This window comes from Salmo trutta, chromosome 18 (genome assembly GCF_901001165.1).
Source record: "Salmo trutta chromosome 18, fSalTru1.1, whole genome shotgun sequence".
Lineage (NCBI taxonomy): Eukaryota > Metazoa > Chordata > Actinopteri > Salmoniformes > Salmonidae > Salmo > Salmo trutta.
In genome coordinates this window covers 51554753-51570683 of record NC_042974.1, presented here as the reverse complement: position 1 = coordinate 51570683, position 15931 = coordinate 51554753, and the positions used below count along the sequence as shown (strand labels likewise).

At 40.5% G+C, this 15931-nt stretch overlaps 1 protein-coding gene across 2 annotated transcripts; it reads right to left on the bottom strand.

Annotated features, from left to right (window-relative positions):
* Window positions 1-1505: 1505 nt before the first annotated feature.
* Window positions 1506-13855, bottom strand: hlfb (HLF transcription factor, PAR bZIP family member b). 2 transcript variants are annotated; one of them, XM_029698987.1, is made up of 4 exons: window positions 13292-13855; window positions 10596-10829; window positions 6049-6260; window positions 1506-2333 (listed from the first exon to the last, which is right to left on the bottom strand). In XM_029698987.1, exons 1-4 carry the CDS (start codon window positions 13422-13424, stop codon window positions 2118-2120), a joined length of 795 nt encoding a protein of 264 aa, XP_029554847.1. In that variant the 5' UTR covers window positions 13425-13855; the 3' UTR covers window positions 1506-2117. The 2 variants fall into 2 exon arrangements, with proteins under 2 accessions (XP_029554847.1, XP_029554846.1); XM_029698986.1 differs by having other exon boundaries at window positions 10470-10829; window positions 13292-13845.
* Between the last annotated feature and the right edge of the window lie 2076 nt (window positions 13856-15931).

Here is a 15931-nt window from a genome sequence, read left to right as displayed (position 1 = left end):
TAATATATCAATATATCCTTTGTATACTGAAATGTTTTGGTCTGTAGTAAAGATATAAAGTGATTAGGGTACATTCCACCGTACTGTATAGGCAACGCCATTCATTCGCCCAAAGTACTGCGTGATTGTTATCAGAGGAGGCTGCTGAGGGGAGAACGGCTCATAATAATGGCCGGAACGGAGCAAATGGAATGGCATCAAACACCTGGAATACATGTGTTTGATACCATTCCACTGATTCTGCTCCAGTCATTACCGTGAGCCCGTTCTCCCCAATTAAGGTGCCACCAACCTCCTGTGTTTGTTATATGCAGTAGTACATCTGTTACATTCATCTCGTTGGGTCACAGAGAGCATCTGTACAGTGTCCATACTAGGACAGTCTCAGCGGGACCTCTTTCAATCTGAGCAGGACTGAGAGGCTGTCTTAATACGGACACTGACAGAGAAAAGTCATGCTCGGGAAGAGTGAAAGAAAATGATAAAGTCTATTGTCTATTGCATGGATGCTGATAATGTTCAAATTTGAATGCTTGAAGAGGAAATAAAAACATGCCAGATTATATGTAAATAATACAAGTAATTAAATAAAGAGGGTAGTTTCATGCGTGTCTGTGACAGTAAGCTTGGTAGATAGGAGAACAAGACCCTACTGCTTTATGGGCTTATTGCTTTAGCTTCTGACAGTTCTTCTGTACAACACGGTAAAACAATGATCTGGTGACAGGTAACTTGAAACAACCTGTGTTAACAAAGTTATAAATAACACTGTCATAACCTACAAGCTCTCACAGTCTTACGTCACAATAAGACGTTCATCCATGTTTCTCAATCGTCATATCTCTAAGTTGTTCCAAACGTCAAATTTCAAAGTGTTTAAGGTTAAGTTCAGGCATTAACTCTGAATTCTTAAGGTTAAGCATTAACTCTGAATGGTTAAGGTTAGGGATAGGCTTAAAACAAAAATAGAAAACATCTTTCTATCACTGGATTCAAACATGCAACCTTTGGAATCAGAGGCAGATGCTTACACCCATCCGCAACATCTTGGCAAAACCAAAACCTACTCGAAAGTAACAGGGCTCACTGTTGCCCCTTGTGGCTGTTTTCCACATCATCTCCCGACGTCCTCAGACACGGATAGACGTCGAATACTGACTTGTATCACCGGTAACCTGCCTGGTCATAACACTGCCATACGAACGAAATTAACAAATGACAAAGCTGACATCATAGAATGCTAGCCTGGATGCCAGTCTGTCTCTGCGTTAGCTAACATGCTGTTGCCTCACTCAGGCAACGATGTAGCGTTACTTACTGCAGAAACAGTTGGGTACCCAGGCTAGCTGTATGTAGGCATTAGAGAGGTTTCAAAGTGTGAGCAATGCAGTGATTCTTTACATCAAGATTCTACACCACAAACAGCTTATATCTGACAGCATAAGAAAGGGGGGGCATTAAAAAGAAAGCTGGATGAAGTAGGACAGGTAACGTCAACGGAGACATTTCAGCTGACATAACCTACATTTACAGTATGGAAACCATAGAAAACCACGGCAACCACAGACACAAGATCATCAACAGACGATAACAGATGTTATGGATCAAGAGGGAGTTGGAGGAGGGTAGGTAACATAACATTCAACATACATATTCATTAAAAAAATGAAATGCCACAGTAAACGCCGTGGACAATATGTACAAACCACCGTGTAAGGAAAATAACACATAAAATACATTAGCTATGTGTGGATAGATATACAAGAAAGAAAATAATAAAATGAAAACACACATAGCCCAGAAATAAAGGAAACACATTCCGTTTCATACTCATACTTTACACAACGTTATCCGCTTTCACTCTAAAGTGCCAATCAGAGACAGACATGGGTGAGATAAACGGGGGGATTGATTGGGTGGTTGTCTCAGACAGCTGTAAGCTCAGCCTCATATTTGTGTGTGTGTGTTTGTGTTTTTCTTTGTGTGTGTGTGTGTGTGTGTGTGTGTGTGTGTGTGTGTGTGTGTGTGTGTGTGTGTGTGTGTGTGTGTGTGTGTGTGTGTGTGTGTGTGTGTGTATAGTCGCCATCTGTGTGTGAGTGCATTCTGTCTCAGTCCCATTACAGAGGTCCGTGTGTGGCCTGGTACTTGACCACTATGTTTTTGGTGCGCCCCAGCTCTCTCCTCAGGTCGCCCACCTCCATCCTCAGCGCTGAATTCTCTTTCTCCAGGAAACCCGCTCGGATGGCGATCTGGTTCTCTTTGAGCCGACGGGCGTCCCGTGACCTCTTGGCAGCCACGTTGTTCTTCTTACGCCTCACCCAATACCTGTCATCCTGCTCGAGAGGTGCAAGGGAAGAGAGCGGGGAGTTAAAAGAGGGGAAATGTCCCACTGGGCAAAAACTGATTGAATCAATGTTGTTTCCATGTAATTTCAACCCAAAAAGTTGAATCAACATGGAAAACTAATTGGATTTGCAAAAAGTCATCAACTTATTAAGGGCATTTCGTCTTTTTTCACCCAACTTTTAACCTAAATCCAATGACGGTGAATTGTTTTGTTGATTTTACGTTTAATGTGAATTTGTTGACAACTCAACCAAATGTAAATCAAAACTAGATATCGAACGGACTTCCGTGCTAGCTGGCACAGTTAATTATAAACTCCTGAGACCTAATTTATAAACGTTGCGTATGTACAAAATATACCCCAAAACATTAGTGTACCAGTTTTCACAAAAAAGTTGGCATTTATACAAACTGAACTTGAAGTGAGAATGTGCTTAGCTTCCCGCAAACTTTAGAACATGCACAGTTTTTAGTGGTTGCATTTCAAGCACGCAAGAAGCCTGGTATTTTGTGCAAATGTGGGATATGATGACACGCTTATTCATAACAAAAAAATTCTAACAAGATTCAATAATTTACCGCTAGTGAGAACAGCGAAGATACATTTTTTGCATCTTTGCATTCTAAAATAGTTAGAAACAGGCATCTATAGTACATTTGGAAAGTATTCAGACCCCTTCACTTTTTCAACGTTTTGTTACGTTACAGCCTAATTTAAAATTCATTAAAAAAAAGGTTTCTCATTAATCTACACACAATACCCCATAATGACAAAGCATTTTTAGACATTTTTGAAAATGTATTAAAAATAAAAAACAGAAATACCTTATTTACATAAGTATTCAGACTGCTATGAGACTCGCCATTTTGCTCAGGTGCATCCAGTTGCCATTGATCATCCTTGAGATGTTTCTACAACTTGATTGGTGTACATCTGTGGTAAATTCAATTGATTGGACATGATTTGGAAAGGCACAGAACCTGGCTACATAAGGTCCCACAGTTGGCAGTTCATGTCAGAGCAAAGATTAAGCCATGAGAATTGTCCGTAGAGCTCCGAGACAGGATTGTGTCGAGGCAAAGATCTGAGGAAGGGTACCAAATAATTTCTGCAGCATTGAAAGTCCCCAAGAACACAGTGGCCTCCATCATTCTTAAATGGAAGAAGTTTGTAAGCACCAACACTTCTCCTTGAGCTGGCCGCCCGGCCAAACTGTGCAATCGGGGAAGAAGGGCCTTGGTCAGGGAGGTGACCAAGAAGGATCTTCATTTTTTTATACATTTGCATTGTGTGTAGATTGATGAGGGAAAAATAACTATTGAATCCATTTTATAATAAGGCTGTAACGTAACAAAATGTTGAAAATGTCAAGGGGTCTGAATACTTTCCCAATGCACTGTATTTCCTTTCTATGATCATTGCAGAATAAATTCCTCACCTTTTCTGACTATGATGGGTTCATACTTGCCAAGTAGCTTATAGGCCTAGAACGTCCCATCTCTCATTTAATTGGACCCACTTTAACATAGTAAATAGAATAAATTCCTCACCACATTTTCTGGCCATGATGGGTTCATATTCTTGAAGAAGCTTTAACCTACAACAAATGACCATGGCATCTCTCATTTCATTTCACCTATTACACTATAATTTCAAGTATTTTGCTCTATGCATCCAAAAGGGAGCGCAGTTGATAATATACAGTAGAATTTAACAGACAGTTGATATTTTGCTTTGAAGTGCGTAGGCTACCACAGTAGGTTTTTTTTCTCTTTTCGAGTAGACGTACTAGAAAATGTATAAAAATTTGCGGCCAGCGCAGTATATTTAGGTTTGGGAAAAAGTTAACGCAAAACATTGCTGATTTCAAATTATCTGTTTACAGTTCCACAGCAATTTCCAATTGTTTTTCTCTTTCAGCAACTGTCAGATACAGCAAATGTTACTGTAAAAGTTTAAAACATTCTACCAACACCTCCAGAGACATTTGATCAAGTTTACCATTGCTATTTCCTTTAGAAACTAACTTGGCCTAATTCCAATCATTCCAAAGGATACAGTAAATAAGGGCATTACTGTCACCATAAAAGGTGGAGTTTTAATGCTCATTCACGCGTGCATAGTTTCAGCACCGGTCTGATTTTGAATGGGTAACGTGTATGTACGGTATGTGCTAAGTTTATAAATATCAATATTTGTGTACGTGTGCAGTCTTTTTAGAAATGGCACAGGCAGATATTTAGTGTGAAATGTACGCAACGGTTATACACAAGGCCCCAGATGACCAATATTATAATTTTAAAAAACTCACATATTTCATATAAGCGGGTTAACTGGATTGGTAGCTTTAGCCAACTTTTCATTGGCTTGTTGCTGTGTACCAAAACAGTTGCCTAAGCAACACTGTAAAGGGGTTGCCATGAATTTGGCATTATCTTACAGGCAGTTCCTGGTGAGTAAAATGCTCTAATATAAATATGGTATCAAAGCAAGTACTGGGCAATGACACACAGTACAATACCGTAAAATGTAACAATGAAAAAAGGCAGTGGAACTGACTTTGAGGTCCAGAGTTGAGTTTGAGGGGCCTTTAAATTATATTTTAAATGCATTCTTTAGGCTATTTACCTGGAGCCAAAACAGGTCAAACACTGTAAAGGGGTTACATTTGGCAGTAGCTTACAGGCAGCTCGTAGCAAGTACAATTATGTATTTCATATTATAGTACACCTACTGTAATATAAAGTACAATACCATAAAATTGGCTGTATTATACTGTAAAAAAATAAAAATGCCACTGTAATCAGAATAAATTATGAATGGATGAATGAATTAAATTAATTGAGGGGAGGGGTTTGTATTTTACAATATTTTACTATAATTACAAGGGATTGGTGCAAGCAGGCTGGCTGCTTGATAAAGTGTTTACACATTACAGAATATTACTGAATATTTTGTGTTATATCACTTGACCTTCTAGGGGCCTTAACAAAGGCTTCCAAACTGGCAGTGACTAGAAGGCAAAACACAGCAAAATGCTGAACAATTTAAGGTTTAATACTTCCTGCCACTCTAATCTGTCATCTATACATTTTCAATAGAGGGAGCATTATAACAACATGTGTGCTAAATTGGTACAGCATTCTCACTCACGGGTGCAACAATTATAACCTCTTACAAGGCACACCTCAAAATATGTTAATGAGCCAGAAACAACAATACCATGCACCCACTATTGGTCAAAAGGTCTTTGGCGCTCTAAAGATACAGTACGTTCACTCTGTGAAATGAAACACATCCATTTGCTAACTGTCAGAGACAGACCTCTCCCATTAGAAAATGACCCCTCCTTTCTAGCAGCTAGTGGAGTTTTCCCATAACCTTTGTATGGCTGCACAATCAACTTTCAGTCAATTCATTAATGTACTAAAACCCTGCATGGATCCACCTTTATGTGAACAAACTTAAAAAGGCAAATCCCCTAAGTCTCTCACACTCACACACCTTGTTTTCATTGGCTTTAGTGTTGTGGTGAAACCAGACTATAATCAGTGTTAATGGCTCGCTGTCTTCATGCCGTTCATTCACTGTGATTATTATCTCTAAATAATAGATGAGTCAGCGTTATGACCAAATCTACCTTTTACATAATAGGGATAACACAGCGCTAAGTAATCTGATAGATTAGATGACACACACACCTTCATGTCATCAGGGAATAACACCTTGCGGGCCTTCTTGAACATGGGCTGTGGTTTGAGCTCCTCGGGGGCGAACTTGCATTTGCGGGGGTCAAACATCTCCTGTCCCGGTACACTGGACAGGGCCAGGTCAGCAGGGTCGGGCTCATAACTCATCGGCACCTGGATGGACTCTGGGTCGATGGGGCTGGGAGTGTTTCTGGATGGTAGGGCTGGAGAGGGGGAGGAAGACAACAACAGGATGTTAGAGACATGGAAATAGGCAAGAGAAATGTATTTGATAGAATTATAGAAATTTCCTCTGCATACTTTTTGGTTTGGTGTGTCGGTGCACTATTTTCAAGACATTCATGATAAAAGTGACAAATTGAAAGTAATGCGTTTTATTCCCAGCACCACAAACAATTGTACAGTTACTATAATGTATCAAGTAGTAGTGACAAACAGTGGCCACCATGGGGCACAAGACACAAAGCTAACACACAACCTACACCAAAATGTACCATTGTGTGAAACATACCAGTGTGAGTACCTACAGTTCCCCTCTTCCCCCTCCAATTCCCATCCAAAATAAACTCTGAACCAACTACTGGACATCGGTTATAAAATGGGTATGCGGACAGGGCTCATATTATAAATCTCTATCCACTTGTCTCTTACACAAACATTATGCATGTATAACCTCTACCTCAGGCTCAACTGCTACCAGAGAGAGAGTCGGCTGGTGGATGAGATGAATCACACTGATTCGGTCTGAGATTTACAGTATAGATAGATCTATACCTAGCTCAGCACAGCTACACAGAGATGTACAGAGACAGATTTGACCTCCAGTGCAGATGAAGATTTCACTTCAATCAAGAGAAGACAACATATGCTTCTTAGAAGTGAGTAAAGCACCTGCTAATCAGAAGTGCCTGAGACGAGTGACTAAGGAACAGAACATTACACTAATTAGCTAAAGGGATGCACTGAGAGAGATTTGACCTCCAGGTGAAGATTTCACTTCAATCAAGAGAAGGCAATCTGCTTCTCAGAAAAGTGTCTTAGGCTGTGTTTACACACGTAGCCCAATTCAGATCTTTTATTTGCATACCTGATATTTAAAAAAACAAAACATGAAATCAGATCTTATTACTTATGATTTATACCACATCCATATGTGGATCTGAATACTCATACAAACCTGACCCTCCATGTGACCTCTTTCTAGACGCTCAGATCAAATTTCTTTGCTCTGAAGTAAAAAAAAATGTGCACATGACCTGCTGTGAACTTGACAAATACCCCAACATTTTAAGGAATTGTTTACACAGCCACCCTAAGAACCCAATTGAGGTTTTTCTTCATATCAAATATTTGTTTTCTGACTGTCAACACTCAGTTTTACATGTGACCAATATCAGATTTGCGCATTCACACTGATGTAGCCCCTGAAGTAGCATACAGATGCAATGCTCATTTCCTGTCATTGTCCTTTAAAATTCTAGGGTGGTTGTCATGGCAATGGAAGGTAATGTGCAAAACAAACACTTCAGAGTAAAAATATCTTACCTGAGAATCACACTGAAATCAGGACGAGAGCCACATAGGCTGCGTTTACACAGGCAGCCCAATTCTGATCTTTTTTCACTAATTGGTCAGATCAGGTCAGGTCTTTACCCAATAATTGGGCAAAATATCAAAAGTGGGCTGCCTGTGTAAACACAGCCATATAGATGTGGTATAACACCTGCCCTTCAGAAGAAAAGTACTTCAAATGAGTGACTTACAAACAGAACATTGCACTAATTAATCAAGTTAATTAAGCCTTGTTCAAACTGCAGGCCTTAATGCTCAAATCAGTTTTGTTTTTCAAATCCGTGTTGGAATACTGACTGTTCAAACAGCAAGTTACAAGTGACCACATCGGATCTGTGTGTGTTCAGACAGCAGTCATTTGCTGACATGGCTACACTTGTTGTCATAGTAATGTCGGGTGTGTGCGTAGTGGTGTAGGCTGATTGGTGGTGCTGCTGAAGGTGACAACAATGTCTGCTTTGAATGTTCAAAATCATAGTGTAAGAACACTTTTAAAGCCTTGAAGGATAAGATAATCCAACTTTTAAAACAAGTAATTTTTGGCTAGCCACAGCAGTCAACTATCTATCTAGGTGGCTGTTGAGCTTTCTAGCACATTCCCTCATTTGTTTGTAAACAATTAACACGCTAGTTAGCTACCACATGTTCTTGTCAAACTGTCAGAGTAGCTAGCAAGCAACAAGATATGCTAAATAACAATCTAAAAACCATTCGAGGTCAAATAAATCAGATTTGACCTCTCAGACACAAGTCGCATGGCCGGGAATCAGAATTGTATCTGATATCAAACCCCCACCCCCAAACATCTTCCCGCTGTAGTGGTAGGGGTTGGAAGAGAGTAGTCTGACTGGCCTACATGCTATTTACATTGTGTGTTTTGGGTGTGGTTGGTTATTGTTGGTCCATATGTCGTATAGGTTAAATCAGTGGTTCCAAACTCCGGTCCTCGAGTACCCCCAACAGTACACATTTGTATTGTAACCCTGGTCCTCGAGTACCCCCAACAGTACACATTTGTATTGTAACCCTGGTCCTCGAGTTCCCCCAAGAGTACACATTTGTATTGTAACCCTGGTCCTCGAGTACCCCCAACAGTACACATTTGTATTGCAACTCTGGTTCTCGAGTACCCCCAACAGTACACATTTGTATTGTAACTCTGGTCCTCGAGTACCCCCAACAGTACACATTTGTATTGTAACCCTGGTCCTCGAGTACCCCAACAGTACACATTTGTATTGTAACTCTGGTCCTCGAGTACCCCCAACAGTACACATTTGTATTGTAAGCCTGGTCCTCGAGTACCCCCAACAGTACACATTTGTATTGTAACTCTGGTCCTCGAGTACCCCAACAGAACACATTTGTATTGTAACTCTGGTCCTCGAGTACCCCCAACAGTACACATTTGTATTGTAACCCTGGTCCTCGAGTACCCCCAACAGTACACATTTTTATTGTAACCCTGGTCCTCGAGTACCCCCAACAGTACACATTTGTATTGTAACTCTTGTCCTCGAGTACCCCCAACAGTACACATTTGTATTGTAACCCTGGTCCTCGAGTACCCCCAACAGTACACATTTTTATTGTAACCCTGGTCCTCGAGTACCCCCAACAGTACACATTTGTATTGTAACTCTGGTCCTCGAGTACCCCCAACAGTACACATTTTTATTGTAACCCTGGTCCTCGAGTACCCCCAACAGTACACATTTGTATTGTAACCCTGGTCCTCGAGTACCCCCAGCAGTACACATTTTTATTGTAACTCTGGTCCTCGAGTACCCCCAACAGTACACATTTGTATTGTAACCCTGGTCCTCGAGTACCCCCAACAGTACACATTTGTATTGTAACTCTGGTCCTCGAGTACCCCCAACAGTACACATTTGTATTGTAGCCCCAGACAAGCACACCTGATTGAACTTGTCAACTGATCATCAGGCCCTCAATGAGTTGAATCAGGTTTGTTTGTCTGGGGCTACAACCGAAATGTATGCTGTTGGGGGAACTGGAGGACTGGAGTAGGGAACCACTGCATTAGATTCTACATTGTGTGTTAGCTGGGCTCAGGTGAGGTACCCCTGATCCTACTTCTGATTATGTCCCAGTTCAGGTAAGTACAGCACAGTATATACCTAAAACACAGATATTACGCAGAGACAAGTCCAAGTACAGGCAGCCTGAAGCTGTGTGTCTGCATTCTGTGTGCAACACACTTACGGGTCACACCATCTGTTGAATTTCACACCTTTTCCATTCTGGGTTTGTGGCCTCTTCTAAGAAACCTAATAAAGCAGTCCTACACTCTATTCTTACTGGGCCTGCATTTTAATGGGGGAACAGACACTAAGGACTGTGACGGATACATGGTTCATCTTTTTCCTTCTCGTCTATTTTTATGTTGACAGAATTTGTTCTGTATTCTGACACCCTCAGAATGCCTTGGTTGGCTCATCCCAACCCAAGGCCAAGTGTGAAATGAACAGACTACACTGCATCTATTGATTTACTCATCGATTACGAGGTGACAATAAAATATGCTGCTGGACCCCTCGAGATGACAGTTCTAAACCTTATTAATTGCAATAGCAACTCTCATAAAAGTGGCCCTCTGCGATTCCCATGGGGGACCAGTGTGAACATGAAAATGGATCCACTCACTACTAAGTTGCTCTGGATAAGAGCGTCTGCTAAAAATGTAAAAATAGTGTACATCTAACACCTTACTAATAAACATGGTGACTAGCAGGTGTATTGTGTATCAGGTGTATCCTCCTTGTTTCCCTGTGTGTTTTGGTATGTATGAGAGGTGTGCGTGTGTGTGTTTTACACACCTGTTCTGGTGAGACTACGGAGACAGTTCTGTGCGCCCATGCTTGTGTGTATCAACGTCGATGCGCTGGCATGGTTGCTAAGGTCAATCACCGAGGGCGACGGTGTGGGCGGGGCTTGTGACCTACTTGTCGTCTGGTGCTGGGACTGTGATTGGTGCTGGTCGCGGTGGACGGCGGTGGCGAGATCAGACGGAATGCCATTTTCCGACAGGAACTCGTCCAGATCCATGTACTCCAGCTGGAAGTTGTCCTCATCGTAGGGGAGAGTCTTGTTCCACAGCGTGGGGCCAAGGAAGGCTGACTGTGGGGCACTCCTCTCCTCATCCAAATTCTTCTCCTTCTCTCGCTCCTTCTCAAACCCTAGAGAGAACATTGGGGGGTCCACTGTTAGTACCATGACATTATATATATATATATTTAAACAATGCTGCTCTATCACAAGGCTTGTATTATGATATTGAATATGCAGCATATTTATTTCAGTTTATTGTATCTGTAATTTAGGAGAATAAAGTATCCTCTATGGCAGGGCTATTCAACTCTTACCTTATGAGGTCTGGAACCTTCTGGTTTTCTGTTCTACCTGATAATTAATTGCACACACCTGGTGTCCCAGATCTAAATCAGTCCCTGATTAGAGGGGAACAATGAAAAAAAAGCTGAAAGGCAGTGGAACTGGCTTTGGAGTCCAGAGTTGAGTTTTTGAGGGCTCTATGGTATCCACCAGCTCATTTTCAGGGTTAGCTGGTTTGGATAACTGTTTTTGATGAGCAAAAAAGCTAGTATCTGGAAGTGAATCCCTGTACCTGCTTTAATAATGTTACTTCATAACAATATCTATCACCCAAAGTATCATGCTTGCAATCAATGAATCCATTGTACCAACATACATCACTGACAGCCACTGTGTTAGCGATATGAATAAATACATTCATTTAGGAGTAATAAAGTGAAGGGATAGTTAATTGCTAGCTAATGAACTTGTCAAGTGTTTGTCAGCTGACTAATATCTGAAAACATAGCTACTGTACTGGTGGGGATGGTTTGGCCAAATACAGATATGCAGACACACACGCAAACACCTTGGAATTCCTCAGAAAATGATTCCAAGTATATACTGACGTTTTATGAACTTATCCATACGCCTTTATTTGACCAGGTAAGGACAATGAAGTAAATCATTATCAATTTGATCAAACATGTCTAAAATCTATGTATAGCCTAGGGCAGGGGTATTCAACTCTTACCCTATGAGGTCTGGAGCCTGCTGGTTTTCTGTTCTACCTGATAGTTAATTGCACCCACCTGGTGTCCCAGGTCTAAATCAGTCCCTGATTAGAGGGGGACAATGAAAAAAGGCAGTGGAACTGGCTTTGAGGTCCAGAGTTGAGTTTGAGGGACCTTTAAAGTATATTTTAAATGCATTCTTTGGGCTATTTACCTGGAGCCAAAACAGGTCAAACACTGTAAAGGGGTTACTGTGTGAATTTGCCAGTAGCAAGTAAAATTATGTATTTCATATTACAGTACACCTACTGTAATATAAATAAATCAGATTTTATTGGTCACATACATGTTTAACAGATGTGTAGCGAAATTCTAGAAATACGGTATCAAAGCAAGTACTGTGTAATGACATACAGTACAATACTGTAAAATAGGCTATATTATACTATAAAAAGGTCAATGCTACCGTAATCGGAATTCATAAATGGATGAATGAATTAAATTCATTGAGGGGAGGGATTGTTTGTATTTCACAGTATTTTATTGTAATTACATGGGATAGGTGCAAGCAGGTTGACTGCTAGGTAAAGTATTTACCCATTACAGTAGGTATATTAATGAATATTTGGTGTTTATATCATTTGTACTTCTAGAGACCTTAAAGGCTTCCAAACTGTGACTAAAGGGCAAAACAGACCAAAAGGGCATAGCAAAAATGCTCAACCATTTGAGGGTTAAAACTATATGCCACTCCAATCTGTCTCCTAGACAAATGTACAGAGCACTATAACCACATTGCACACTCATCTTCTGCACATCTATCACTTCAGTGTTTAATTGCTATATTGTAATTATTTCGCCACTATGGCCTATTTATTGCCTTACCACTCTTATCCTACCTCATTTGCACTCACTGTATATAGACTTAAAAAAAATGTTTTATTGATTGTATGATTGTTTATTCCATGTGTAACTCTGCGTTGTTGTTTGTGTCGCACTGCTTTGCTTTATCTTGGCCAGGTCGCAGTTCTCAATGAGAACTTGTTCTCAACTACCCTACCTGGTTAAATAAAGGTGAATTAAAAAAAATACAAAAAAAATAGGTGTTAAAATTGTACAGCATTCTCCCACACAGGTGCAACAGATATGGCCTCTTACAAGGCATGCCTCAAAATATGTTAATGAGCCAGAAACAACAACACCATGCACCCAATAGTAGTTAACAGGTTTTTGGCACTCCAAAAATACTGTTCTGTATTCTGTGTGGTGGAATTACAGTACCATTCGAAATACAGCAATTCTTTGCCCAGGCCACAAAATTTTCTCACAATGAACCATCATTTACAGTATGCTGCAGTAAAAAGTTTGAGTATTTTACTGTTGACAATACCCCAAATTACCGTATAATTTACAGTGTTCTGTTACAGTGTAGATACAAGTAGCTTATCCTATAAATAAACAACACAATAATACATAAAGAAACAATGGAATTTAAAAGAAAAGTATATTTCTATACAAATTAGAATAATTTCAATCTAAGATAAGTTGTTCTATAGACTTGGAAAATAATATAATAAAAAAGACGTATTTCTTACCTTCATTTTGGTGTTCATGTTTGAGGAAGGGTAGTTTCATGGGGTTCTCCAATAGAGACTTCAGTACGCAGTGATTCGACGCAGGTAGAAAACTTGGATTCACCGTGAGGTGTCTGGACATTATTTTATCCATCACTTCTTCCTTTAGCTGTAAAAAAAAATGCACTAAACCTGGTCCTGGGGTATTATTACGCAGATAGGCTAATACAAAATATTAAACAAAACAAATCAATCTAAATCACAAGAATAGGTCGACTTAACCTGTTCAATTAGCCTAACCGGAGAGAAAAATGAACTCAGTGGGCAGATTGCGTGCAAAGCTGGTTCCAGTGCCACCGGCTATTCCAATATCGGCTGTCGTCTGCAGCAGAAGACAGATAGCGTCCACCCATTCCATTCATACCATATGTGAGAACCGAGGTGTGTGACGTCAAACCCTGAGAGATACCGCCCCTCTTTTCTCGTGTGTGTGTGTGTGTGTGTGTGTATGTGTGTGTGTGTGTGTGTTTCCCGACCAATTCATCATTACAATGAATGAGGCCAGTATCTAAAAGTGATTAAACGCCACTCAGAAGTCAATTCCGGTCTTTATTCGGTCTGTCGTGAAAGTGACATATGTAGGCTACTACAGTATATTATAATAGACCCAGTCGTATGCCCTATGGCCTATCATTTATCTCAATGTTTATCAGGGTTCAAAGAAGCAGACATTGCAGGGCTATTCATCACCTGAATGCGCACAGAGAGTAATAGGCCTATTGGCATAATATCCGAGTTTGTGTGTAGAAAATCTAATTAAACTGTTATAACATTATGTAGACATAAATTGGCCCTTGTTTCATAATAGGTGCAAGGTGCCATCCGTTTTGAATCCCTTGTTCTCTATGAGAAACGCATCCTCATATGTGAAACACATGACAGATTCACTTTAAATTAGGCTATCATTTGTTCCCACGTACATACATACATACAATAACAAATGCATATTGAGACTATTTAAAAGCGCTTTCTTCATGTTTCAAACGAGGAACCGTGAGAGCGCATTTTTTTTATAGAGCGCTTTTTTCGTCGGTCACGCTTTGAACGCACGAAACAAACCCTGTTCACCCTAGAACAAGGGGTAATGACTGGTCACGTGCGTGGGCGCGGTTGACCTACTTTTGTCCAATAGCAGAGCGAGATATCCTGCGCTCGCTGCTCAACCCCTCCCTAGCCAGTTCTCACATTGAACCCCTCATGTGCCTTTGCCCGGGGAGAAAAACAACTCAATCTCACACTGTACTGGGGAAGAAAAAAGGGCCCGTACTCCTTGAAATAAGTCGTTTAGGCCTACAAATGAACAACTGCAGGATCCTCAACCTGAGTGCTGCCTTCCGCTGCCAGAATCCTCAACCACACCAGATCAACTGATCACAGCAGTAGGGGTGCATGGGTAAAATTACTGAGGAAACCAAGCCAGAAAAAAAGCCATATTACAAACTGTTTTGTGATAATTGCTTGTTTGCTCTATAACCTGGTAATTCATATGCCTAGTACTGAATAAGGATTGCTGAGAAAATTAGAAGACACAGTGTCAGAATGAATTCAACCACACCTTTGTTTCAAAACAAAAGGGGAGAGCAACTGCCCCATGAAGTCCACAAAACATATTGCATGTAACAAACAGTTACATGACCTACAGCATGGTCAAGTAAGTTACTGTTTCCGACATCTTCAGACTACTAAACAACCATTGATTTAGAACCACGGAGAGTTACCAGATATTGCAAAGAAAACAGGAGCTGCTTCCATTATTCCAGCACCATTTCAACATCATCAAATCACCTATGTCTAGTCTAATACAGTGACAACTAAAATATATTTTAAAAAACAATGTAGTCCAATCAACGTAAGCTAAATATGATGTGGCTGTTCATGGTACTGATTTCTGTCTGTCTGTGTGTGTGTTCGTGCAAGTAGAAAAAACATGTTGACACCCTACTTGTAGAGAAATGCCAATGCCATCCGCCTCTCTTCCATGTTGACGAAACGATCTATGAATCTGTTATACACTACATGCTTTTATGTTTTGTTGTCCTAGGCTAGCTGGCTAAAAATCTTGCTCGCTAGCCTAACTTCCTTTCATGGGCAATGTTGGCTAGTTAACATGAGTCTTCTACATCTAGCTACAGTACATATTGAACTTCCATCCTCTCAGGCCAGGGGAACAGTGTATGAATGTATGGTTAGATCAGAATCGGCGTTATAATCATTGGCCAGTACGGAGAATGAAGTAAAACAACAATTCCGAATCCCTATCTCCATCCATGGGAATTTAGGAAAGAGCCAATTTTAGCTAGCTAGCTATCCACCGGAGGAGATGCAACAATTCAAGTTGTTTCTGTCAAATCCGTATTGCTCTTGATATGATGTGATATGATTGGAGTGAAGCCAAGTCCAAACTGGCTTCCCTTGACACTTTTTTTTGGTGCTCCAGGACCATTCACAGATGAGCTCACTAAGTTTAGCTCAAATCTGATTGGCTATTATTTTATACTTTTTTATCAAGGGAGGCCAAATGCTGGCAAGCTTCGCTTGCAATCAATGCTACGGGCACTGTTTTGTTCGCTTGGATGCTTTCTCAAGTGAAATACATTCAGA

Bases quoted from the DNA above. Each gene is read 5' to 3' on its own strand.
- hlfb (XM_029698986.1), bottom strand. From the start codon at position 13,424: ATGGATAAAATAATGTCCAGACACCTCACGGTGAATCCAAGTTTTCTA. The intron at 10,830-13,291 runs GTAAGAAATACG...TGTTCTCTCTAG, and splicing joins ACATGAACACCAAAATGAAG to GGTTTGAGAAGGAGCGAGAG. The intron at 6,261-10,469 runs GTGTGTAAAACA...CCCCCTCTCCAG, and splicing joins CCGTAGTCTCACCAGAACAG to CCCTACCATCCAGAAACACT.